The sequence below is a fragment of the Mauremys mutica genome, chromosome 20, assembly GCF_020497125.1.
Source record: "Mauremys mutica isolate MM-2020 ecotype Southern chromosome 20, ASM2049712v1, whole genome shotgun sequence".
Taxonomy (NCBI): Eukaryota; Metazoa; Chordata; order Testudines; family Geoemydidae; genus Mauremys; species Mauremys mutica.
In genome coordinates, this window is record NC_059091.1 from 15,154,044 (window position 1) to 15,181,767 (window position 27,724).

The following is a 27,724-nucleotide window of genomic DNA, read 5'->3' on the forward strand; positions in this document are numbered from 1 at the left end:
AACCTCGGGTGACACGGTGAGAGCCAGGTGACCACTGTGCAAAAATTCAGACTTTTTGTCATTTCTGAATTGTATTTTGATTCATCTTTTTTTAATTTGTTTAATTTCCTGAACATTTGTGCAGGTGAAGTTTTTGTGGTGTGGCTCTTCATGTTCTCACACTACAGTTTTGTTTGCATGAATGTTTGAACAAACCATTGTTCAGGCCCATGGACATGATTTGTTTAATCAAGAATCAAAATTTGCTTTGTGAACAAATTGAAATTGTTTTGGGTTGAATTAGTTTAGAAAAGGTTGAGACATTCAATCAGGGAACAGAAACAATACCATGTGGCATGGGTGATCATTCCATAGTTTGGGCAGAGAATTTGCCATGATCCAATCATTGAATAAACACATGCTACAAACAGTTTGATATAAAACCAGAGGCACAAAGTATTCTCCTGCTGACCTAAGATGAGATGTGTGAAAATTATTAGTTGGCCTGTGTCAGAGAACAGATGAGGCTGGATGTAGGGTGACCAGATAGCATGTGTAAAAAATCAGGGCAGGGGATGAGAGGTAATAGGTGCCTATATAAGAGACAGCCCTCAAAATTGAGACTGTCCCTATAAAATTGGGACATCTGGTCACCCTAGGCTGGATGAGGCTGACAAAGGAGCTCCTTATAGCCAGTGGCCCTGGAACAATTTTTATAGTGTGGGTGCTGAGAGACATTGAATCAAAATGTAAACCCTGTATATGATGGAAACCACTTCAAGGTAGGGAGTGTGGCTGCACCCCCAGCACCCCTAGTTCCTGCACTTATGCTTTTAGCTAGAGGCTACATCACTAGGATTCTACCCATCAATAAGGCCTGTTTAAAATCAAGTTTATTTATCAGCCTCTAGGATACAGGGGAGAAGAGAGTTATGATTGTGCTTGCTTGAATCAGTGAATAGTTGTGCTGCTGTGTTCTGACAAAGCTCCCATGTCTATACTGCAACGTAAGTCCAGGGCTTGAAGTCAGGCTCATGCCTAACCACCATTCTGTCTACACACAGATTATGCTAACTGAGAGCTCAGACACAGGGTCCCAGGACCCCACGGGCCAATGGGTCCGAGTCTGAGTCAAGCCAGGACCCAGGTTAAAGCCCTATTGCTTTGCAGTGTAGATGCATCCCCACCGGACTCATGCTCTGGGAGTCCACCAAAAGTATCCCATAATCTCATGGGCCGACTTGCTTTGTCCTTTGGATAGTCAAGTTTGGTGGTTAGTCAAGTTTTCCCACACTGCACCACAAAACAAAGGGCTAGACCAGTCACATTTTGGGAAGATGGTAGGAAGTTTGAGATATGCGTGGTTGGACTCAGGCCAACATCACACACTGTAGATGCTGGAGCCTGCCAGGTTGGGACCCAGGGTTAAACAATTCCTAACCTAGGCTTACAAATGAGTCTAGATGCTCAAATCCTAAATTAATAAACCCTGGGTCTGTTAATTCAAGTTCTACTAACCCAGGGCTTACATTGCATTATAGACATACCCCAAATAGGGTGACCAGATGTCTTGATATTATCAGGACCTTCGCGAGACCAAGGCTTTGTCTTAAATACACAACTATTTCTCCCCCCATTCCCCCTTCCCCGAAAAAAGTGTTCTGATTTGTCACGCTTGCTATGTGGTCACCCTAACCCCACGTGACCAGAAAACCCTGCTGGGAGGGAACTGCAACAACCTCATGAGAGCATTGGTGCTGTTGCAAGGTTGTCATGAGAAAAATGAAGCTGTTACCTGTCTGAGCCATGGAAAAAGATTGTTAGGGTTACAAGAAAAAACAATCCAAAAACTAAAAAACTGAAGAAAAGCGAGAAATGCAGACTTAAGGTGAAGCTTCTCACATAACACAGACTCACAACCTTAACTCTGGCCCCTCTGATCCCTTCCTAAAGGAAACATTCAGGGAAATCCCAGCAACCTTCACCCTCACTCAGCTTTCCTGTGAAGCACAGGTGTTTTCTGCCAACCAGCAGCCAGTACGTCTCAGATCAATGGGGCTGTAAAAAGCAGAAAGGTCTGTTGAACTGTATGAATAGGATAGTTGGCTTTGACTTGTGTTGGGCACAGAGAAAAATGGCAGGCTTGGTTAGGGAGGGGCAAGATTCTGTTATATTATCATTTCCTAATGCCATTGCCCCAAGAGCACAATTAAGGTGTTGTGTGTGAACCAGGACTTTAACCCTCCATTTCTTCTTCTTCTTCTTCTTCAGTTTGCAGTAGAGATGGTCAAAAATTTTCAACTAAAAACATTTTTCACCAAAAAAAAAAGCCCAAAAAACTTTTTTTGGTGGAAAATGTCATTTTTAGATTCCATTTTTTAAAAAATTTTCAATGGGAAATTTTGAGATGAAACAAAAAAAATTGTTTCATTTTGTTTTCAGCTACATTCATTGGTTAGATTCAGTTTTCCAAAATTGAAACATTTTGATTTTTATTTTTTGTTTTTTATTGGCTTTTTCTCCATTTTTGGTTACTTTCCCCATTAGAAAAAGATGGGAATTTTTTTTTAAAAGTACGGTATGCTAAACTAAGGAAAAATGCTTTCTAGCACATTTAAAAACTTTTTTTCACCTAGAAAAGCATGGAAATAGTTTTTTAAAAATTAAATAGATATTTCTTCTCACTTTTAAAACATTTTTGTACTTTTTCTACACTTTTCCTGTTGAAAAAATAAAAAAAGTGAGAGAAAATGGGTTTTCCCCCATTTCCTCAGGTTTTTATCCCCTTTCCCACCTTTTAATAGTAGAAAAAAGGACGGGGAGGGGGGATTGAAAAAGAAGGGGAAATGGGGGAAAGGACTTGAAAACCAAATTGTACCCTATGGGAAAATTTTTGTTTTATTTCATTTCAAAAGTTCTCAGCAAAGATTAAAAAACAATCCCAGGAATTTTTTTTATCAGCTCCATTGTGTTGTGTTGTAGCACTACCCCTTTTTAAAATGAGATTACGAGTTTGGTTGATAAAGGAAATAGTATTGACATAAAATACACTTCTGTAAGGCATTTGATTTGGAAACACATGACATATTGATTAGATGATCACAATGGCGCCTTCTGGCATTGGAATCTATGAATCTATGACAATCCTACTGCATCAATGTTTCAGGGAGATGGGCACAGACATGCTCAGACAAGTGTACTGCCTGTGTGTCTGGCCACCTACCCAATATTTCACCAAAGGAGCTTGTGTGTGGTCTCTGATGAAAACTAAGGTCAAGCTGACGGTCTTGGTTATTGCAATATGATTATATGGAAAACAGTTTGAGAGAGATATACAATATAGAATATTAGGCTTTAAAACTGTTGAAGTGAAACTTGTCACCTGAGGTGAAGTGAGTCTCAGGACTAACTCAATCAACACTGAGAACAATGGACATCCAGAGCCAGCCCTGTGTTTACTGTGGAGACCAAGTGCAGGCCTGAGGATTTACAAAGACAAAAAAACCCAAAGGAAATTCTCTGAATAGGGGACCTCTTCTGGTAAGAGACACTAGTCTATAACTGTATAAGAGGAGATGGCACCAGATTACAGAGGAGACATGCTGCCTGTGGGGGTATCTGTTGAAAGGTGAATCTCAGCTTTCCAGTCTGGACAAGCACTGTAAGAACTGACCATTGGGTGAGAAATACCTTCCTGGACAAGAGAAAGTAACTTGTTAATAAGTATAGGCTATCAATTATGTTTTGTTTTTCTTTTAGGTGTAAACTTATGTTTCCAAACCCATGTACTTGCTTTTATTTGAATCTGTGTCTCAAATTATATTAAATCAACTTCAGTTTGGTTTTACTATAGATAAATCTAAGTACCTTGTGCTAAGAAGAGTGTTGAACTGAGGTGAAACTGGTGAACCAGGGTGCACTCCTTTCATGGAGGCAGTGGATTGGAGTACCTTGTGGGTGTCCAGAGGATAAGGGACTGGGTGCTTGAGTGTAACAAGGTCGGATGTGTAAACTGATAGCCTGCATAAGGAAAGAATGGGGCTTGTGGAGCCCGGAGTGGAGCACTTCTGTTGCCAGCAGCTGGGAGTTGTGGGGGCTGGCGGTATCCCCTTGTGCAGACCAGGCTCTCTCACACTGCAAGAAGATGGTAGTAATTCACCTCAGAAACCTGGGTAACCCTGAAAAGTGTCAGAATTTCCCCTGCCAATATCCAAGAGGAATCAAATTACCTTTGCAGTGTATGCAGACAGATGCCTGGGGAGTGGAGGGGAGATCACCTCCTTTTCTAGGGAAGTGACTAGACCTACTGACTTGAAGGGAAATTCCAAGTCCTGAAGCCCAGGCCAGAGAAATAAGCTCTTGGCCTCTCCTTACCAAGGAACCAGAGGCAGGAAGCAGCATGGTGATGGCGCTGTCTCCAGACAAAAGTGGGGACACTGAGGCAGCTGCAGGGCACAGCCCAATCTATGACACTCACCCACAGGTGGGAAATGCTCAAGTAAAGTGCACAACAGCTGCTTGGGAGATGACTAAGGTAACTGCAGACAGGAAGGAGAGGGGAACTTCTCCCCCCAGCAGCAACGGCCTGATGGTCTGTGAAAATGTACAGGACCCTGAGCTGGGTAGGGGAAGAACTGCTGCTCACCTTGACTCAGTGTGGGGAGAGCAAAAGGCCACCCCAGTGGGGTGAGGGATCAAGCTTCTCCATTCTCCATTCCCAGAGAAGCTGAGGTTAGGCCACTGGAGTCCCCAGGTCCCAACCTCCAAGCCTCAAGCTCTGAAACCCGGTGACGGGGGAGGGTCTCGGAGCCGAGCTCCAGCCCACGTGGGAATGTCTACACTGATATTTTTAGTGCCATAGCATGAGCACCACAAGCTGAGTCTGTAGATGTGGACTCTGAAGCTCACTGCCGTGCATATTTTTTTGCAGTGTAGTTGTACCAACGGTGACTTGAATGGGATCTGTGAGGGATCAGCACCTCTCAGGAGCTGATTGATAACAGCGGAGTCTTTAGTTAATGTTTCAGATTGACAAGTGCTCTACAAATGCTAAGTATTGTCATTCCGCATCACCTGGCCTCCTGCCCATATCCACACTGCAGAGCACAGGGTCCCTCCTCAGGGAGACTGCAAAGAGCTGCTGGGGGCAGTGGCTAGTGAAAGGCAGAGAAATGGTGGACTCCAGTTGACATGATCACCTTGTCCTCAACCAGATACCTCACATTTCACACCTTCCTTCCTCCACCTTTGCTTGCTGGGCTTGCCTCTTATGCTTTACAACTGCCTGCATACTTGCCAAGCCACAGCCAAATCCTGCTCTGGTCTAAACAGGCAAAATTATATCTCTAATTCCATATCCATGTTGATGGTGATGGGGAGTGTATTTTAACACCTGCTAGCAAACACGTGTGAAACCCTAGTGTAGACAAGACACTTGTTGTTTTAACCCATGTGAGCTACTCAAGATCAGCCCCAGGGGAAGGCTACAACATGACCAGCTAACATATGTCAAAACTACAACTTGCCTTGTCTACACTAGGATTTTAACATTTGTTAGGTAACATGTTAAAAACACATCTGTGTTTGTAACGAAGACAAGCCCCAAGAGGTTTCAGCTGATGTTCACAGTGTAGCCACAGAGAAGTTAGATAAAAAGCATAAAGATTCTTGCTGGAAGGTTGCAATGTAACACTACGGTATTTTTTAAAGTCCAGAACCTTAACACAGAAAGAGCTAAAAACACAGAGACAAAGCAGGCTGCTCTCTAAAACAGAGAAGAACAATTCACCCACCCTCCTTGCTAGAGGCTGGCTCTCAGCAGACTGACTGCTGAGCACGTTTCCCTACAGTGCCCTCTACAGATTGCAAGAAGGCCCAGGAAACATCTTACAAACTTAAAGTGATAGCTTGTAATTTTAACAGTTTTCAATACACTACATTGGGGATGCTGGGAGAGGGGAAAGAGGTTATTTACAGCAATAAATTATGTGAGAAAAATGTAGATCCCAGATCCCAATAGGCTTTAGAATCAATGCCCAAATCAGTCTCTGGAGTGACTCCACTGAAATCAGTGCAGTTGTACCAGGGAACTACATTTTCAGTGATAACTGCACATTCCCTTGTGAAAAATACCCCAAGATCCTGACAGAGCTCTAAGAACAGCAGAGAAACCCTGATGACAACCATCACTGTAATACAAATCTGATAAGAATGGGAGATCCATGCCAGATACATGAGAGACCCAGCTGGTTTCTTGCAGAAGCAGATATTCTACTATTACAATTCCTTCCAAAATGCCTACGTGCACAGAGATGATGGCACCATCAGGAGAGATGAGCCCATCAGGACCTTGGGGATATTAAGATATTAATGGATGCAGCTCTGACAGTGAAAAGGCCTAAGGCCACTGGCCTTTATTGTTGTGTAACCTCATCCTTACCAAGAGCATCTTAGGTTTCTCCTTGTAATATTTCTGACAGATGGTTAAATCAATAATTAGATGGCGTGGGTGAAGGGAGGCAGAATGCACTGAAATAGCTGAGTAGGGTTTCCTCTGCTAGAAAGGGAAATAAACAGAATCAGTTTCCCCTGCAAGGAAAAATTAAAGGCCCCAGTGAAAAATTAGCTGAACCTTCTTTTTTGTTTTTTAGAGTCCCTGTAGTGCGCCCCCCTCTACCAGCTGCTATTTCTAGTCACATAGGTCCAAATTTCCCTTCTCCCACTAGTAGTGAGTGGGGTCCCAACACAGGGAAACCTCTGTCTTTAGAGTGAAGGGGGGTATGTATGTTCAGGATGCTAGGGGTATAACCTCCTACCTGAGTGCCACAGAGCACAGGTTCACAGAGGGCAGAGATAGTGGTGGAGTCAGCTACTTGGAGGGTGAGGAGGAAGTTGCTATGATCATCCTGAACTTCCCACCACAAAAAGATGGTGAGAGATATGGAGGCTACTTCACGCTGGACTAGGATCCACATAGCAGACTCTGTGCCTTTCCATCACCTGTTGGCGAGGATTCCTCTCCCCCAGCCAATGCTCGAGGCAAATGCTGAGGGATACCGGTGATGCTCCCTTTCTGAAGTAATGGTTCACTCTGGCCATTATAGCTTTGAGAGCGCCCAGTCTAGTCATGGACTGACCACTTGTCCCTCCCAAAGTAGAGTCACAGCCAGGGCCGGTGCAACCATTTAGGTGACCTAGGGGGTCGCCTAGGGCACTAGGATTTGGGGGGTGCCATTTTCTTCGGCAGCAACCGTGGCGGCCGGATCTTCGGCCGCCCCGGTCACCGCCGGCATTTAGGCAGAGGGAGCTGGGCAGGGGAGCACGGGGAGGGCCGCCTGCAGCAAGTAAGGGGGGGGGTGGCACGCAGGGGAACTCCCTGCCCCAGCTCACCCCTGCCCCACCTCTTCCCCGAGCATACCGTGGCTGTTTTACTTCTCCCGCCTCCCAGGCTTGCGGCGCCAATCAGCTTAGGCACCGCAAGCCTGGGAGGCGGGAGAAGTGAAGCAATGACGGCGTGCTCGGGGTGCTCATGCTCGTGCGCGGAGCAGGGGTGAGCTGGAGCGGGGGGGGGTGCCTCAGGGCAGAGGGTGGGGGATGGGAAACTGCTGCGGGGGGGGACCTCAGGGCGGAGGGTGGTGAGCTGCCGTGGGGGGGGCCTCAGGGCGGAGGGGGGGAGCTGCCGTGGGGGGGCGCCTCAGGGCGGGGGGGCGGGGGGGGGGCGGGCGCAAGGTGGAAGTTTCGCCTAGTGCGCAAAACATCCTTGCACCGGCCCTGATCACAGCCCTGGCCTGGCAGATAGACAGTGCCTGCTGCTGCTGTGTCATTCTCCAGGAGGATGCATGCAATGTCCCTGAAAAAATCTATCCATTGAAAACCTGGCCAATGTCCACATTGGGTAAATGCCAAGAGAAGGCATGGGCTTCTAGAATGCAGGGGGCTGATACAAAGGGAAAACAGGGCTTTTTCACACACGTGGATCCACAAAGGTTCTGGAGGAAGATTTTCCAAGGCACAAATGGAAGTTAAGTGCCAAATTCCCATTGAAAGTCAATGGGACCTGGAGGCCTGCCTGTGCCTTTGGAAATCTTTCCCCCAGGTCTGAAGGTTTTCTCTGCATTTGTTGAACTGCCTTCCCCACCACCATCACCCCAGCTGCTGCCCAAGAAAAGTCTGACAAGGACAGCAGGACAATGCTCCATTGGATTGTCCACTCAAATTATAGGGTCATTTGTGTAATAACATGTCACGGATGCACATTTTTTATCTAAACCCCTTTGTCTAGTTAATGTGATTGTGAGATTGTTAATGTGAGAATGTACCAGCTCCTCGTATTTTATTAGAACCCTGTGGTATGGAGCAGCCATGGCTCATATTGACCTCTACCTGGTCTAGTGTCCATTGCTAACGTCCATAAGCCTGCATGTACATTTTCAGCTAAGCCAGAGGCAGTTTGTTGCTGCTGGATTCAGGAGCAGTCGCATGTCTCATGTGTAAGGACTGCTAGCGATGGGTGAAATGTACAAATTCAGAAGCACTGGGATGGAGGAGGGTTTGGTTCTCTTTGCTTTGAATTGGGCTGGAAATCTAGGAAGATTAACTTCCTCATAGGATTTGAAATCAGAGCTGATCAAAATTTTTCAAAAATTTGAAATGTTGATTTTTTTTACCCCCACCACCTTTTTTTCCATACCTGCTGTGGTCCCAGCCAAAACCACAGGAAGGCAAAATGAATTAAAAATGAGCTGCAGGGGAAACTTTATTGGGATTTATGCCTCTCCCCTTTCCTCCTCCCACCCCTTCCATTATGATTTATGCAGAAGGCCTGAAAGTGTTTAGTTAAGGGCCAGACTGTTATCCCCTTGTAGATGCTGAATAAGATGCTGATTCCTGCATCATATGTTCAGTGGGACTATTTATGCAGTAAGACTCTGAGACTCCATGTGAGAAAGAATATTACTATGTGGTCTTTAATATTTTTCTTGTTCCTGATTATTTTTTACCTTAGAAATTTAGCTCTGTCTTGTCTAACTTGTTTTTCCTGGAAGACTATGGGTGACTGGAGGACTACTGGGATTATGACACCACTGGAATCACGGAAGTGAAACCTGAATACTTGAGAAGAGTGATTTTTAGTCAGTCTGTTTAAAAACCTTTGTTGTTATAAATAACAAACTGAAGCACCTGACAAAGAGATGGAGCGCGCTTTCCTTGTTAAAAAAACAACACACCCATCCCATCAGTTAAGGGTTGACAATAAACTCACAATTCAGTTGTCAAATCTTCCAAAGTGACTGACCAAAAAAAGCAGAGAAGACAAGACTTCATATTCCTGATATTTCTAAGGGTATGTCTACACTTACAGAGTTTTTGCACTGTAAATTTCACCAGTGATAGGGAATTGGTGAAAGTAAAGCACTGGTTTGTGTACTCACTCAATTCCTCAGGTGTCAGAAAGTGTTTACACTACCAGCACTTCCATCACCATCACTGATGAGAGCAGCGCTGTAGAGCAGCTATCCCATGGTACCGCTCTCTCGATAGGTCTTGTGGAAAGCGGGAGGTGAGCGGAAGGCATTCTGGGTCCCTGCTCAGTGCTCTGTGCTGCCCTGCTTCATGTCCCAGCAGCCCCATTACTTCCTTGTTTCTTTCGTGGTATTTTTTAATGCCCCCCCCCCCCCCGGCTGTCTGGCTGCTTTCCCTGCCATATCTATAAGCTAAGGGAAAGGGAGTTTCAAACTTTCCGGGGCTTACAGAGGGAGGGGTGGACATCCATTTATTTGGCATCAGAGCAGCGGAGATGCTGGCCAGAATGGTCACTTTTGGAACTGTGGGATATCCTTTGGAGGCCAAAAGGTGTTTACGCTGGTAGAACATGTCTTCACTTTCACAACAGTGCAAAAAGAACAGTGGTAAGAGCTATATTCCTCTCATGAAGGTGGTTTTCTTTTTGCGGTGAAACTTCTGAGTTTCACTGCAAAAAGTCATTAACAAGTGTAGACGCTCCCACGGTTTTAGCGCAAAAAAGGGACTTTTTGCGCTTTAAATGGTAATGTAGACATAGCCAAAGGAATAGACTGGTCTACACTGGCAACTTATGTCGGTGTGACTACGTCTCTCAGGGGTGTGAAAAATGCAGTTATGCCGACCTAACCCACAGTGTAGGCAGCACTATGTCAATGGAAGGGCTTCTCCTATCAACATAGCTACTGCCTCTCAGGGACGTGGAGTACCTATGCCAATGGGAGAAGTTCCCCTTCGGCCAAGGATTGCAGAGTCCCTCCATGAAAATGTCATTGAGATCTTTATGGAGGATTCACAGGCCATCCTGTTGCATTTAAACAGACTGTTCCACATAGCCCCCACTGCCTAATTCTAGAGGGAAATGAAAAGCAAATAGCAACTCTCTCTCTTTTGGTTGTTCCACTAGCTTTTCTAGCACACGTAAAAATGAGTAAATCAAAAGATGTGTCCTGCTACTCTGGAGGTGCCATCCCTGTAATATCAAAGTAAATTGCACACTTACCTGAGGTTCCAACCCCTGCATTGGGCTCACCCATGCTTGACTGGTGGGACTGGTTGGATTGCAGTGGAGTCAAAAACAGGTCCTGGCTTGCTGCACAGCAGGATGCCCCAATCTCCTGCCCCCATACTCCTCCTCCTCTTTCTTGTCCTCCTCCTCCCTGTTCATGACAGGGGCCTGTCACTTGGGCTCCTTGGAAGCATCCATGGGGCTCTTGGGGGGTGGAAGTGAGGTCTCCACTGACTGAGGATGGCATGCAGCTCTTGGCAGATCTGTGGCTTGGCACTGGACTGATTGTTGGCCTCCTTGGCCTTCTGGTACACCTGCTGCAGCTTCTTGGCTTTCACATGGCACTGCTGTTGGTCCCTGTCATAGCCCTTCTCCTGCATCCCCCATGCAATCTGCTTGTAGATGTCAATGTTTTTACAGCTGGATTGGAGCTGTGCCTGCACAGCCTCTTCTTCCCAAAAGCACACAAGATCTAATATCTCCTTTCTATTCCAGGCAGGAGCACATTTAGACCATGTAGCCAGCATGATCAGCTGGTGCAGTTACACTCAACAATGGAGAGCTGCTAGGTGTGCTCACCAAGCCAGGCAGCCAGGAAATGAATTTTAAAAATTCCCAAGGCTTTCAAGGAGTTGGGGGGGTTTCCTGTCTACCTGATCCCTAGGCAGCAGAGTTCACAGCAGTGACCAGAGTGGGGCATTTTGGGACAGATGATGGAGGCAGAAACGGTTGGCTTAAGTAATGCAGTGCCTGAACTCTCACTGCATTAATCTAACTACATTGATTGCCTACTAGCCCATCTAATTGTAAGCAGAGTCTGAATCATAGAATATCAGGGTTGGAAGAGACCTCAGGAGGTCATCTACTCCACCCCTCTGCTCAAAGCAAGACCAATCCCCAGACAGATTTTTACCCTAGTTCCCTAAATGGCCCCCTCAAGGATTGAACTCACAACCCTGGGTTTAGCAGGCCAATGCTCCCCCCCCTCCATTGACATACAATGATGATCTGTGGAAGAGGACTTAAGGCGCCGACCTCATTTGCATGGGCACACCAACCCTGCCTAGGTGCTCAGCATAATGGGATTGCTTGTCCAAATGATCACTTTTGGCTGGTGTTGGATCCCCAGTCCCCTTGTTATTGGGGCAGGAGTAATTAAGGGTTGTTATCCTTGTTGTGGTAATCAAAGGCAGCAGAACTGTGCTTGGCATACCCTGATTGAGGGACTTACCCTCAACCAAACGGCACTCGCTAGGCAGGGGACATGGGTTCCAAAGCTTGGGATGGTGGGGGTGAGTCCTAGATACTATTTGACCCTTCCTCTTGCTTCTGTGTAATAACAGCTGATTAAGACTCAATTGAGAGTCTTGTTACACACCACAGATATCTAGGTCTAAGTGTTAAACATTGCTTGGGACAGTGTCTCTGATGCAAGAGACTGCCCAGGGTTTACCAGCATTGATGCTCCCCTCACTAACAGCTGAAATCATTGAGAGCTTTGTTAGGTGTTGAGACCTGAACACATCCCAGTGATCGGCTGGCAGAGTGGCCAGTAGAGAGGCGTGGTGATTGGTTGGTAAGGGGAGGAGAGGAGCCCTGCAGAGAAGTGTGGTGATTGGTCGGCAGGGCAGCCGGCAAAAAGGAATGGTGAGTAAGTGCCAGGGCAGTGGAGTGAATAAGGTGCCTTCTTACCCTCCACACAGGGTGGGAGGTGAACTCTGCAGATGCACCTCTGAACTCTGGGTCTGCCCTGACCAAGGACAACAACTGTTAGTGAGGTACAGAGAAGGGACGGACACGTTAAAGGGACTTTTGGTTGCTGGACATAAGAACCTGAGGGAAAAGGACACTGCCCAACTTACTTGGAAGTGGGTCTTTTGCTCATGGTTTGTTTATGAACCCTGTTTGCAGTGTTTTCCCAATTTAATCCTTTTATTAAACTTTTTTTGCTACGTTCAGATTCTGTGCTTGCGAGAGGAGAAGTATTGCCTCTTAGAGGCACCCAGAGGGTGGTGTGCAATTGTCCCAGGTCACTGGGTGGGGGCTTGAGATGGTTTTGTGTTGTATTGTTGAAACGAAAGCCCTATATACTGAACCTGTATTGAAGCACTGTACAAAGGAAGAACAGTTGGGAATATTGCCCAAGTTTCCTGACTCTGAGTTAGTGCTCTGGCTGAAGACTGTGCTGCTTCTAGTCCACAGTCCTGCTTTCTATGGCGCCTCATTCCACACGCTAGCGTCAGTGCTCTGAGGGGGTAGTCCTGATTCCCACGCCCCCACAGCCCTGATAGATTAGGATGCAGGCAGGCAGGAGAAACTGTCCTCTCTGCCCCAAGAGTCCCAACTGTCTACAGAGCTGGCATAATAACCTGCTCAAAAGGGAAGCTGAACTCTGTTCAGAGGGGGGCAAGTGTCTCCTTAATGAACAGGTGATTGGTTTGATGGAAGGTGAGTGCAGAGCTGGGCTGCAAGGAAGTGCCACTGCAGGCTCTGACTCAAGTCTGGGTGGAGGGACCTGTCCAGGGAGCAGTCAAAGAGCACAGCTACAGCCAGTCTGGCAGAGATCCAACCTCAGGGGAGGACACTGGATAGATGGACGCATAAAGACTAAAAGAGTGAAGTTGAAGGGGCAATTGAAGCAGTCTATGCTACAAACTTAGGTCGACAGACCAGGTCCCTTCCGCTGATGTAAGTTGCCTGTTACATCAAGTTAATTACTCTACCTCCATGAGCGGTGTAGTGCTTAATTCAATCTTGCTGGGTCGACAGAGAGGCAATGTAGATGCACCATTGTGTAAATTGACACAATTAGCTTCCAGAAAGTGTCCCACTGTGACCGCTCTGGAGATTGTTTTCAACTCCACTGCACAGCAGCCAGGTACACAGGAAACATCCCCTCCCTTCTTACAGCCCCAGGAACTTTTGACTTCCCATTTACTGTTTGATCAGCGTGGCGAGCTCGGCAGCCCAGTTGATCATGGTGACTCAATGCCCCAAATGCACTCCAGGCTGCCGTAATGGTAATAAAATAATGGTAATAATTGGAGATATACCAATCTCCTAGAACTGGAAGGGACCTTGAAAGGTCATTGAGTCCAGCCCCCTGCCTTCACTAGCAGGACCAATTTTTGCCCCAGATCCCTAAGTGGCCTCCTCAAGGACTGAACTCACAACCCTGGGTTTAGCAGGCCAATGCTCAAACCACTGAGCTATCCCTCCCCCCCTGAGCTATCCCGCCACCTTAGGAGGTGGAGAATCTTATTGGTCTGTCTGTGGGGAGAAGAGTCTGTGCAGGCACAGCTCCTATCCAGACATAGAAACGCTAACATCTACGAAAAAATCACACAGGGTTTCAGGGCCATCCCTAGCTATTCTGGGGCCCTACAGAGCCCCCCAGATGGGGGGGCAGGCCCCAGGCCTCCACGGGAGGGGCAGTGCTGGCTTGGGGGGGCAGGGGGGAAACCACCTCCCAGCACTCACTGGCAGCGTGGCTGGGGCCAGGTCTCTGCACTTCCCATCGCTGGTGAGCTCAGGGGAATGGGGGCGGGGCTGGGGAAGGGGTGGGAAGGGCAGGGTGGAGCAGGGATGAGGGCCCTGGGGAAGAGACGGAGCAGGGACTGGAGCAGCATGCAGCTGTGCAGGGCACCCTACGCAGCTGCGTGCTTTGCATATGGGTAAGGACGGCCTTGCGGGGTTTGGAGGAGAAGGGCTACACCAGGGACACGCAGCAGTGCCATGTGAAAATCACAGAACTGCAGCAGGCGTACCAGAAGACAAGGGAGGCGAACCGTCATTCTGGTTCTGCACCGCAAACATGCTGCTTCTACAATGAGCTCCATTTGATTCTCAGCAGTGACCCCACCACTACCCCAAATGCAGCATGGGTACCTCACAGGAGTCTGAGTCCTTGTCTACCTCAGGCAACATCGAGGAGGATATTCTGGAGGAGGAGGAAAGTGGGAGACAGGCAAGTAGGGGATCCATGCTCCCTGAGAGCCAGGAGCTATTTTTAACCCCAGAGCAGTCCAGCCAGATGCAGGACAGCATCGTATCTGAGTGTGATGCTGGGGAAGGCACCTCTGGTGAGTACAGCATTGCAAGCACACTATAGGGGTTACATGCTCTTATAGTTTATGTTTAATATGAGAAAACAATGAGGTGCAGAGGGTGTCCCCTAGAAAAGACTGTTTATGTGCACAGTGATGGCTCAGGATTCCTCCATGGAGATCTCCAGGAAACTTTCATGGAGATACTCTGCAATCCTTTGCAGAAGATTTCTGGGGAGGACTGCCTTATTTCTTCCACCATGGTAGGACATTTTCTCATCCCACTCCAGCATTAACTCTGCTAGTACCATTGTGGTATGCAGCATAGCAGCATATGGACGAGGTCCGTACCCAGATGCTTGCAGCATTGGCTCTCTTGCTGCCTCCGTTACCCTCAACAGACTCATATCACATAGGGTCGCCTAGAGGAGACGGTGGAAGTTTTCATTACAAGTACTTGTACCGCAAACAATAGAGCATATGATCTCCCACCCATGGTGATTTCCGGGTCTCTCAACCAAGGTGTCCCTAACATGCCAGTGGTTTGGGTGCAGGAATTGGCATTGAACTCAGAATCTGCAAGCCCAGGACAACTGCTATCAGCAGAGTTAAGGGACGGGGGTGAGGGTGGAGAGCTGGGTTTCCTGTGGTCTCTCATGGCCGCAACACACACCTCTCCCCAGAGCCACCTTAGACAAAGACCAGATTTAAGGAGGCTTAATGCTGGTCCCTGGTCTCCAAACACTGTCCATGTTGCTGGGGTGGGGCATTGTCCACCCGCCCACCTGTGCTCCCAAAGTGGGTTGCCCACAAATTGCTCATGCAGCTGGGCCACACTCACCATGGCAGGAACAGCAAACTGGCTCATTGACTAGCTAGGGATACTGATTATGTTCTGGCTTGCACTTCAGTGTAATAAGGGGAATGATTTTTAAATAGCTACTTTGTCCTAGAGCCAGGCTATGCATTGACAATGGCTGCCTTGTGCTTTGCATGCCTTACAGTGGAAAGTTTGGCCTTCAGCACAGCCTCCACACACAGCCTCCCGTCCCATGCCCCAACCCCCTGGCCCCTCCCACATCCAAATTCTGCTGCTGCTGAGGGGGAGGCGCGGAGCCAGGTAGGCCTGACAGCCCTGCCAATCCCCTTCCCCCCAGCACCAGTGGGGGTCCCAGGCCATGCACTGCTGCCCACCACACCCCCAGCACCCGCAGTGCCCCTGGGCAGACCCCTCCCCCCAAGATTTAGTCAGGGGTATATAGTAGAAGTCATGGACAGGTCACGGGCCCTGAATTTTTATTTACTGCCTGTGACCTGTCCATGACTTTTACTAAAAATACCCATGAATAAAATGTAGCCTTACTCATAATGCTTTGCCTCTGTACCTGTCTGCCTGGAATGCTTAGAGTCAGCAACAAGCATGTACGTCACACCCTGAGCATCTGTCTGCTAGACTGGGCCGGCTCCAGGCACCAGCATTCCAAGCAGGTGCTTGGGGCGGCACTCTACAAGGGGCAGCAGTCTGTGTGTTTTTGCCCCCAAGCAGCATGCCGAATTGCCCCAGCAGACGGTGGTGGCAGTCCATGTGCCGTTAGGACGGCATGTGCGTTTCGGCGGTGGCAATTCGGTGGCAGCTTCTATGTTCAGCTGTCCGTGGCAGCGCAGCTTCTGTCTTCCGGCTGAAGACAGAAGCTGCCACCAAATTGCCGCTGCTGCGGAAACACGCATGCCGCCCTACGGCACACGGACTGCCCCCACCGTCTGCGGCGGCAATTCGGCGTGCTGCTTAGGGCGGCAAAAACAGTAGAGCCGGTCCTGCCGCTAGACAGACTTGGTTCAGCAACTCTGACCCCAGCAGCCTGTCTATGGCCCCACACCCTCTCTCTGGCTTCCACCAGCCTTGGTTACAAACAGGAGGGTGACTCCAACACACTGCAAGTCCTGAATTTCCCCAAAACTATGTGCTCTGCAATGTCCAGCCCCCTCCTGGACAGTTCAAAGAAACAATAAGGTTCATTTGTTCCTCTAAAGACACAAAAACCCACCAGCTTGCCACATTAACTGGAGTTTAGTTCAAACACAGCACTGAGGTTTAGATTAATAGTAAAACAATTTTATTGATAATAGAACATAGGTTAAGTGATGCCAAGTAAAAGGAATAAAGTTTGAAAGGACATAAAAGTGAAAACACACATGTAAAAGTCTAAAACTTAATCTAGGAAGATTATACAAGCTTGGCTCAAGATGGGTTCTCACCTATATTCAGTTTCCTCAGACTTCAAGCTTCCCCCTCACTCCTTTGGTCACATGACATATCTTTCTCAGCTTGCAAAAGCTCTGGCCTCTTGTGCCTGTTTAGTGATGGATACCAAAGATGACTTCTGTCTTTGCTTATATCTCCCAAAGTTCAAAGACATTGTTTCAGTGGGCAGAATGACCTCATGCTGCTCTTCCCTTCCTGAGGGCTTCCCATTCCCCTGCTGATTTCTATGTAAATGGAGCTTCCATTGTTTCTGGTCACACCTTGCTTAATTTCACTGGACACAAGAGATATCTGCCTTCTCTCCTGTCTGGAGGGGAACCTGTCTGTCCCTTTGTTTGGACACAGGCTGTAAAGCATAATATTATTAAGTACCCATAATTCTTTATACAGTGTTAATACATATATTTTACAGTGATATGAATCACTACTGTGTCATAGGCTTTCATAAAAGACCTCACTATATACTTTTATAATACAGTCATATTGTATACAATCAGTTGATTCAATTGTTTCTCACTTGAGGTTCAGTCCCTCTTTATAGACCCGTAAACCTTTGAAATGGATTCTTCTGAGGGTTACCTCTCAAAGGAAAGTTTATTCATGCTGTGAAGAAGGTGACATGGAGTTAGATGGTGAAGGACACTCCCTGCTCTTTCTTTCCCAACTTGTGTTTGCTGAAAAGCAAATTGTTCTGTTTCCTGCCATCCCTGCTGTTTTGATGGTCCTATTTACAATGTATATGTAAATTGAGGTAAACACACATTCCTTTGTTTAGAATAGACCTGTTAAATAACTCCCCTTGACATACCTGGGTTACATACCCTTTAGTCATAATTCCAGCATATATTCACAACTCTTAATACACATCATATGCATACACCACACAAGAATATTAATCATCAGTGACGATCATTATTAATGATCAATTAGTGTTGATGACTATTAAGGAATAGGAATAATCATTAGTTTTCAAATGCTACCACACAAGCATATTTTGTACAAAAATTGTTACAACAGTGTGTAGGGTATCAATATATCCCCTGTGTAAACTTATCAAGCTCAGTTTTAAAACAAGTTTGGTTTTTTTGCCCCACTGCTCCCTTGGGAGGCTGTTCCAGAACTTCACTCCTCTAATGGTTAGAAACCTTCACCTAATTTCAAGCCTCAACTTTAGATCCATTTGTTCTTGTGCCAGCATTGGCCTTTAACTTAAATAACTCCTCTCCCTCCCTGGTGTTTATTCCTCTGGTGTATTTATAGAGCGCAATCGTATCTCCCCTCAGTCTTCCTTTTGTTAGGCTAAACGAGCCAAACTCCTGAAGTCTCCTCCCATAAGGTCGGTTCTTCATTCCTCAGATGATCCTAGTTGCTCTTCTCTGCACCTGTTCCAGTCTGAATTCATCTTTGTTAAACATGGGAGACCAGAATTGCTCACAGTGTTCCAGGTGAGGTCTCACAAGTACCTTGTAATAACACTTCCCTATCTCTACTGGAAATACCTTGCCTGATGTATCCTAGGACTGCATTAGCCTTTTTCACAGCATCATCACATTGGCAGCGCATAGTAATCCTGAGATAGACTTATACACCCAGGCCTTTCTCTTCATCTGTTGCTTCCAGCTGATACGTCCCCAGTTTATAGCAAAAACATTTGTTGTTAGTCCTTAAGTGCAGGACCTTGCACTTTGCACTATTAAATTTCCTTCCATTTCAATTACTCCAGTTTTCAAGGTCATCCAAATCTTCTTGTGTGCTGTTCTGGTCGTTCTCTCTCTATTGGCAGTACCTCCCAAATTTGTGTCATCATCAAATTTTATTAGTGCACACCCATGTTTTGTGCCAAGGTCATTAATGAAAATGTTTAATAAGATTTGTCCCAAGACTGATCCTTTAGGAACTTCACTAGTAACCTTCCTCCAGCCTGATAGTTCACTATTCAGCATGGACTGTTGTAGTCTCCCCTTTTTAACTAGTTTCTTACTCACCTTTCAATTCTCATAGACTCATAGAATCATAGAACCATAGGGTTAGATGGGACGACAAGTGTCATCTAGTCTAACCCCCTATCAAGATGCAGGATTTGTTGTGTCTAAACCATCTCAGACAGATGGCTATCCAGCCTCTGTTTGAAAACCTCCAGTGAAGGAGCTTCCGTGACTTCCCTAGGTAGTTTGTTCCATTGTCCTTCTGTTCTTACAGTTAGGAAGTTTTTCCTGAGATTTACTCTAAAGCTGCTATGCTGTAGTATGAACCTATTGCCTCTTGTCCTGTCCTCTGTGGCAAGAGAGAACAATTTTCTCCATCTTTTTATGGCAGCCTTTCAAGTATTTGACAACTGCTATCATGTCCCCGCTTAATCTTCTCTTTTCCAAACTAAATATACCCAGTTCCTTCAGCCTTTTGCTCAGATGGCTTGCATTTGATCATCTTTGTCGCTCTCCTTTCCAGTTTCTCTACATCCTTTCTATACAGCGGTGGCCAAAATTGAACACAGCACTCCAGCTGAGGACTAGCCAGGGCTAAACAGAGCAGTACTATCACCTCCCGTGACTTGCATGCTATGCCTCTGATAAGCTAAACCAAAACTGCATTTACTTTTTTTGCAACAGCATCGCAGTATTGACTCATATTAACCCCCATTTTCTCCAATTTAACTAATAATTTCCCATGTAGAAAATAACAGAACGCCACTAGCCATCACCTTCAGCCCCCAACTAAAACCTCTCCAACGCATCATCAAAGATCTACAACCTATCCTGAAAGATGATCCCTCACTCTCACAGATCTTGGGAGACAGGCCAGTCCTCGCTTACAGACAGCCTCCCAACCTGAAGCAAATACTCACCAGCAACCTCACACCATACAACATAAACACTAACCCAGGAACCTATCCTTGCAACAAAGCCTGATGCCAACTCTGTCCACATATCTATTCAAGTGACACCATCATAGGACCTAATCACATCAGCCACGTCATCAGGGGCTCATTCACCTGCACATCTACCAACGTGATATATGCCATCATGTGCCAGCAATGCCCCTCTGCCATGTACATTGGCCAAACCGGACAATCTCTACGCAAAAGAATAAATGGACACAAATCTGACATCAGGAATCATAACATTCAAAAACCAGTGGGAGAACACTTCAACCTCTCTAACCACTCAGTGACAGACTTGAAGGTGGCAATTTTGCAACAAAAAAACTTCAAAAACAGACTCCAAAGAGAGACTGCTGAACTTGAATTAATATGCAAATTAGATACAATTAACGTAGGTTTAAACAGAGACTGGGAATGGTTGGGTCATTACACTAATTGAATCTATGTCCCTATGTTAAGTTCTCCTCACACCTTCTATGGGTCATCTCGATTATCACTTCAAAGGTTTTTTTTTTCTCCTGCTGATGATAACTCATCTCAGTTGATTGGCCTCTTACAGTTGGTATGGCTACTTCCACCTTTTCATGTTCTCTGTATGTATAAATATCTTCTTTCTGTGTGTTCCATTCTATGCATCCGAAGAAGTGAGCTGTAGCCCACGAAAGCTTATGCTCTAATCAATTTGTTAGTCTCCAAGGTGCCACAAGTACTCCTGGTCTTTTTCCATGTAGAAATGTATCAAATGCTTTACTGCAGTGGTCACCAACCCATCAGTCATGATCAATTGGTCCATCCTGGAGTTTCTGCCAGTCAATTTTGATCTCTGGGCCGCTAAAAGTCTGGCGGCGCAGCTTGCTGTGTCCCCATGCCGCTCTTGGAAGCAGCTGGCTGCTGGCATGTCTCTGCGGCCCCGGGGTGGGGGGAGGAAGGCGGCTCCGTGTGCTGCCTCCCACTCCCAGCACCATCCTCAGTGGAAGCTGCGGGGACGATGCTTGCGGGGGCGGGCAGCACACGGAGACCCACTGCTCGCCTCCCCCGTAGGGGCTGCAGATACATGCCAGCAGTCAGCTGCTTCCGGGAGCGGCGTTGGGCCACAGCAGGCAAGCAGCCTGCCTGAACCCCGCTGTACCGCTGACCAGGAGCCACCTGTGGTAAGCACCTCCCAGCTGGAGCCTGCACCTCGCACTCCCTCCTGCATCCCAACCCGCTGTCCCAGCCCGGAGCTACCTCCTGCACCCAAACTCTCTCCCAGAGCCTGCACCCCTCACCCTCTACTGCACCCCAACACTCTGTCCAGCCCGGAGCCTCCTCCTGCACCCAAACTCCCTCCCAGAGCCTGCACCCCTCACCCTCTACTGCACCCCAACCCCCTGCACCAGCCTGGAGCCCGCTCCTGCACAAAACTCCCTCCCAGAGCCCGCATCCCTCACTCTCTCTTGCACCCCAACACGCTGCCCCAGTCTGGAGCCCCCTCCTGCACTCCAACTCCCTCCCAGAGCCTGCACCCCTCATTCCTGCACACCTGTGATGAATTGGGGATTTTCTCTTGTTATATTGTACGTGAGCCTATGTGAGTCTTACTGTTTTGCATGAATGCTGTGTATGACTCAGTTTCCCTGTGTATTGCACCAATACGTAAGTGGTGGGACTAAGCATGTGTGACTTTTGTGGGGGTTGCTCCAGCTGCCTGCACCAATGCTATGGTCACCCCTTCGTAACCTGAGACCCAGGAGTGGGATGCAACCAGGTGACTCTTGGCCTGGGAAGCGAGACAAAGGCTGGAGGAGGAGCAACGGGCAGGGCAGAGGCCAGGCAGCTGGAAGCAAGTCAGTCTCAGCTGGCTTGGGGCCCAGGGGGAGGACCAGAGCCCTGGCTTCCCTCCCCACAAGGTGGGCTTGGCTGAAAGTCACTGATTTCTGTGCTAATAAGTTCTGTCCTACGCTGTGATCCTGTTGACTAATAAACCTTCTGTTTTATCAGCTGGCTGAGAGTCACGTCTGACTGCAGAGTTGGGGTACAGGGCCCTCTGGCTTCCCCTGGGCGGACTCGCTGCAGGAAGCGCATGGTGTGGAAGGGGATGCTGAATGCTCTGAGGTCAGACCCAAGAAGGTCGAAGCTGTGTAAGTTTGTTGCCCTGGAGACTCTATGCTCAGAGAGAGGAGGCTCCCCCAGAGTCCTGACTGGCTTTGTAGGGAGTAGTTCCATAGCATCATCCTGGTAACTCGTGACAACCCCCCACAGTTAAGAATGTTACATTGATTAGTGACAATCCCTGAAGGATTTTGGATCTATAAACCACAAATGACATTAATAAAAAGTAAAACTCATGAAATGTCCAGTGGATTCTATGAGATTAGATGCAGTGTGACCATAAGACTCTGGCACCCAAACTCCCTCCCGGAGCTTGCACCCCTCAGTCCTGCTCCCCAGCTCCCCACCCTAGTCCGGTGAAAGTGAGTGAGGGTGAGCGACAGAGGGAGGGGGGGAATGGAGTGAGTGGGGCAGGGCCTCATGGAAGGGATGGAGCCTCAGGGAAGGGGTGGGGTAGATCCTGGGTTGATATTAAATTCAAAAAGTGATCTTTTGCATAAAAAGATTGGCGACCACTGCTTTACTGAAATCCACCTTGATTAGATCTACTGCATTTCTTTTGTCTAGAAAATCAGGTCTCTTCTCAAAGAAAGAGATCAGGTTAGTCTGACACAATCTACCTTTTGTAAAACTGTGTTATATTTTATCCCAATTACCATTTACCTCTATGTGCTTAACTACTTCCTCTTTCAAAATTTGTTCTAAAACCTTGCATACAAGTGAGGTCAAACTAACGGGCCTGTAATTATCCAGATCACTTTTCCCCCCTTTATTAAATACAGGGAACTATATTAGCAATTCTCCACTCATAAGGTACAACCCCCGAGTTTACAGCTTCATTAAAAATCCTAGCTATTGGGTTTGCAATTTCATGTGCCAGTTTCTTTAATATTCTTGGATGGAGATTATCTGGGCCCCTCAGTTTGACTGTTTGAGTTTGGCTTCCACATTGGGTATGGTAATTTCTATTTCCATATCATCGTTCCCAGTAGCCTCCCTGACACTGCTCCCAAGCTCTTCATTATCCTTATTAATAACAAAGGCAAAATATTCATTTAGGTGTTGAGCCATGCCTAGATTATTTTTAATCTCTACCACCATCCTTACTGTTTAGCAGTCCCACTTCTTCTTTCCTTGTTTTATTTTTATTTATATAGCTGAAGAACCATTTACTAATTGATTTTAGTGTACTTTGTAAGGTCCAACTGTGCTTGGCTTTTGTCAGTTCTCACTTTTTCTTTACACATTTTGACCTCCAAGAGGTAGCTTTTCTTGCTAATCTATCCCATCTTCCATTCCTTGTAGGCTTTCTCCTTTCTCTTAATCACCGTTTGAGTTGTTTGTTCATCCAGTTTGGTCTGCAATCCTTCCCAATGATTTTTTGTCTCTTTGCGTGGGATGCAGGCTTTAGACAGTTTCTGCAACTTTAACTTAAGGTAATTCCAAGCCTCTTCCACATTCAGATCCTTGAGTTCATCAGTCCACTTCCCTGACTACTTCCCTTCATTTTTTAAAGCAGGGCCGCCCAGAGGGGGGGGCAAAGGGGGCAATTTGCCCCGGGCCCCTGGCTCCGCAGGGGCCCCCAAGAGAAGAGCGGAGGCTCCCGCCTCCGCCCCTCTCCTGGAGCCTCAGCGTCTCCGGCGGGGCCCTTGAGCCCCGCCCCGCTCAGAGACGGTCCCGCCCCCGCCCCCGGCCCCGCCCCCGGCCCCAGCCTCTTACCGAGCACGTCTCTGGCGGGGCCTGAGCTCCGTCCCGCTCAGAGCCGCGTGGTGAGGGGGCGGGGCCGGGAGCTCCAACGGGGCCTGAGCCCCGCCCCGCTCAGAGCGGCGTGGGGAGGGGGCGGGGCAGCTGCCTCCGCTGGGCGTGGAGCTCCCAGCCCCGCCCCCTCACCACGCGGCTCTGAGCGGGACGGAGCTCAGGCCCCGCCGGGGACGCGCTCGGTAAGAGGCTGGGGCTGGGGCTGGGGCCGGGGCCGGGGGCGGGGGGGAGGAGCAGGACCGTCGGGACCGGGGGCAGGGAAGCGGGACCCGGCGCCGCCGCCGCTGAAGCGCAGCCCGGTCTTCGGCGGCGGGGGGCCCCTTCTGTTCCGGGACCCACCGCCTAAGTGCCCGGAAGGCCCGCGGCGGGGACACCCCCCCCGCCACCGAATTACCGCCGAAGACCGGGCTGCGCTTCGGCGGCGGTCCCGCTTCGGCGGTAATTCGGCGGCGGGGGGCTCCCGCCGCGGGTCTTCGGGGCACTTTGGCGGCGGGTCCCGGAACGGAAGGGCCCCCCCGCCGCCGAAGACCCCGGACCCCCGGAATCCTCTGGGCGGCCCTGTTTTAAAGTTTGCCCTTTTGTAATCAAGGACCCTAGTTGCAGACTGGTTTTGTTTATTTTTTTATTTAGTTTAAATTAAATAAACTCATGATCACTCAAAAGTTGTCCTCCATAACCAGTTCTTCTCTGAGGTCCAATATTAAATCTAAAGTGGCAACATCTCTTGTCAGTTTGGTGAAGAAATCTGTCAGCTATTAGTAGCATATTTATCCAGGAAATTAAAGTATCCCATAATCACACAATTCCCAGTAGTATTCATGTCCTTAAAAACATTAACGAGGTCTCTATCCATATCCAAATTGAATCCTGGGGGGGTCTGTTACAGTCACCAAGTACTATCCTACTGGAACCTCTGTTACCTTTCTTCTCCAATGGATTCCATTTTATCCATTCCATCACTTCTAACTTCTTTACAATCTACTTCATCATTAATATACAGTGCTACTCCACCACCTTTATCTTTAATACTACATACTCTTCAGTACCTGTATTTCAGTCATGGCTACTATTCCCCCCATGTTTCTGTTATCCTTATAATATCTGGTTTCACTTCCTGCACCGGTAGTTCTAGTTCCTCTATTTTGTTACTCAGGCTCCTTGCATTGGTGTTCAGACATGTTAGTTGTTTCTGCTTGGCTTTGCCCAGATTCCTCACCCAATTAGGTGCAGCCATTTTATTGTCAGTATCTCATATCTGACTATTACTGTCAGTGGCAATTGCATCTTTGTTCCTAGATATATGAGTTTACATTTGGCCACATTGAAATGCATGTTTGTGCCCAGTTTACCAAGCAATCCAGATTGCTCTATATCAGTGTCCTGTCCTCTACCTTATGTATTGCTCATTCAAACTTTGTGTCATCTGCAAACTTTATCAATGATGATTTTATGTTTTTTTCCTAGTGATTGATAAAAATGTTAAACACTGTAGAGCCAAAAACTGATCCCTGCAGGACACCCATTGATACACACCCTCTCAATGATGTGTCTCTGTTTATAATTACATTTTGAGACTTATCAGTTAGCCAGTTTTTAATCCATGACCAGTTTATGGTTTTGTGCTCTCACTGTAGATTTGCTGTGGGGACTTAATCTCACATGCAAGTCACTGATTGTTCCTTTCAATGACACTAAGAGTCTATCCATACCACAGAGGAGGCCAATAAAAATGTTAGATCTCTGCGTGCTGTAGTGACTCCTGCCTCCCTAAATAATAGAAGGGTTCACCACCCCAAGGCAAGGGGACAGGAATCTGGGACAATAGATGGGTAGTGTACAGGATTTGGGTAGTATCCCATTAAATAGTTTGTGAGCCCTCTAGTGGTGCTCACTGTGTTCTCTGTGTTACAAATCACCAGAAATCAGTCAGAGCAGCAGTGTGTGTATATAGCTAGGGCAGCATGTTGTGTGTGTATTTAGTAAACACAATCATTTGGGACTCAACTCTGCCTGTGTGGTTTCTTCTGTAAAGATCAAAAGACATGCCGTTATGTCTAAGAGGGGAACCTCCCAGCACACACTTTTCTGTCTGTGTTCACCATCCTTCAGACATTGCAGGCAGGATAAGGATTAGCCTCCAGGAGCAATGATGGGAATTTTGGACAACTGAAGGAGCTGGTGTTTGACTCATAACTTCCTGTATCCCATCCCATTCTTCTCTTCCCTAGAAATGGGCCCGGTTTAGGTGGTAGAAAGCCAGGGACATAAAGGAAGTTTCCAGAGAAAATTGTGGGGTCTTTACAAGTCATCACATTGCGGAAAATCATATTTTGTAAACTTTCCAACTCCTCCCTTCCCCTATCTTGCTGGTTCAACAAGCTCCACTCCAGTAGGATGATGAACTCCGCAGTCCCTTACTCCGAACAAGAGATGTGGCAAAAGCAACAACAGGCATCTTAGAAGGCAGCAATGGCAGTCTGCAGCTAAAATACATCTGGGGGAGCTGGGCTGACCTATATTATCTATAATGGCCCCTAATGTCTATGAATCCTCCTTGAATTTGCCCTCCATATCCCCCAGCTGACCTAGCTGTCTCCAAAATCTGCTGTTTGGTGGATTATGAGCCACATGAAATAGTATTTAGCACCATGAGATGCCACAGATGTTGAGCCCTAGTGTTTCTTGTGGCAATGGGTGAAGTTGATCATTCCCCAAACATTGATAGCAAACCATGTCTTCTTTCCATACTAACACAGCTAAGCTTCAGGTCACTGAAAACCTCCCCTGCGTCTCAGTCTGCCTCCCTTATACTTCCCTTTCATTCTATCTCACATACAAAATCAGTCATAATAGGTTACATACAAAATAGGTCAAATTTACATGAAGCCAGAATGGAAAATAGTTTGTTAAAGGCAGGTAACAGACATGATATGCGTGTCAGCAGAAGAAGGCTGCTGTGCCCAGACAACTCATCTTCCCCTTGAACTTCTTGTCTCTTAAAATCAGAATATTAAGTTCCACAGATTACCAGGTCTTTCTGTCAGACATGATCCTGGGGTTTCCATCGCAGGTGCATCTCTTTTTGGGGTCCTTTAAAACACTGCATCTGGGATTACACCTTGTCAATACTAATGAGAAAGATTTCCTTCCAGAGCCCAGCTCAGGAGCACACTCCGAGCTGTATTGCACAATATTTGTTTTTCTTTTCTGAGACTTTGAGGAGGTAAGAATCCCTCCTGCCCTGCTGAAAATCCAGAGTCTGCTCAGTTGCACAGGTGGGCCTGTTCAGCAAGCCAATGGAGTGACTCCGAATTTACAGAGGTGTAACTGAGAGCAGAATCTTGTCCACTGTATCTGACAGGGACATTTTACTCTTTCACATACATCCAAAGTTCAACACAATCACAAACAGTGCTCAGTGTTTTTCACATGCTTAGAAACTTTAGCTTCTGCCCTTCCTCCACACAAGAGAAATAGGAGAGGAGCCCAGGACCTACCCACAGTGGGGAAAAAACACCTACCATGTTCACAGTTACTTCACTGCAGGCAGAAACACAGTCATAATTGCAGAAGATCCAGCAACCAACAGGACAATAGGGAGACTACTCACCCTGATTTAGTCCTTGCATCCAAAGGAATTAAAGCCCTTGAAGATGAGGTCTCATTGTTCAAGCTGTTTCTTAAGGGAGGCAGTTGCTTTCTTTATATCACAAGATTCACTGAGGTTCAGTAAGAGAGAGAGAGAGGAAGGCAGAAGGGGAGGGACTGAGAGAAGGGCCCAGAGGCCGTATAGAATGACAATGGAAGGAAATGCTTTATCAAACCTAGAAAGCCTGGCCAACCGGGCCCTGGGAACGCAGAAAAAAAAAGGCTTGAAGAAGAAAAGTTAGCTAAGCTGTTCTGGGTGCCTCTCTTGGCCACACATAGCCCCACTCCCCACCAACCCCTCATAACACAGGCACAATGCAAGATGATGGAAACTGTCAGAGGCAAAGCATTTTTTGATTAAGCAAAGAGAAGTTTTGGCATTTAAAAAACAAAAAGGAATTGGAATCCAAAGTGCTCCCCTCCTCCCCCGACTCCAGCCTTCCAAGTTTCTATGAGTCAAATGTTAGCAATGTGTTACCGAAATGTTACTAATCTGGTATGCAGCATCTGAGAGGGTTTAGCTAATAAAA

General features: G+C 47.2%; 1 protein-coding gene across 1 annotated transcript in view; it reads right to left on the reverse strand.

The window, feature by feature from the left end:
* Positions 1–27,294, reverse strand: part of HDAC7 (histone deacetylase 7) — a 259,876-nt gene extending 232,582 nt beyond the window's left edge. Inside the window, exon 1 of the mRNA XM_044994608.1 lies at positions 27,157–27,294. Coding sequence (XP_044850543.1) covers positions 27,157–27,175 — 19 coding nt within the window. The 5' untranslated portion in view covers positions 27,176–27,294. The remainder of the gene's footprint in view (positions 1–27,156) is intronic.
* Between the last annotated feature and the right edge of the window lie 430 nt (positions 27,295–27,724).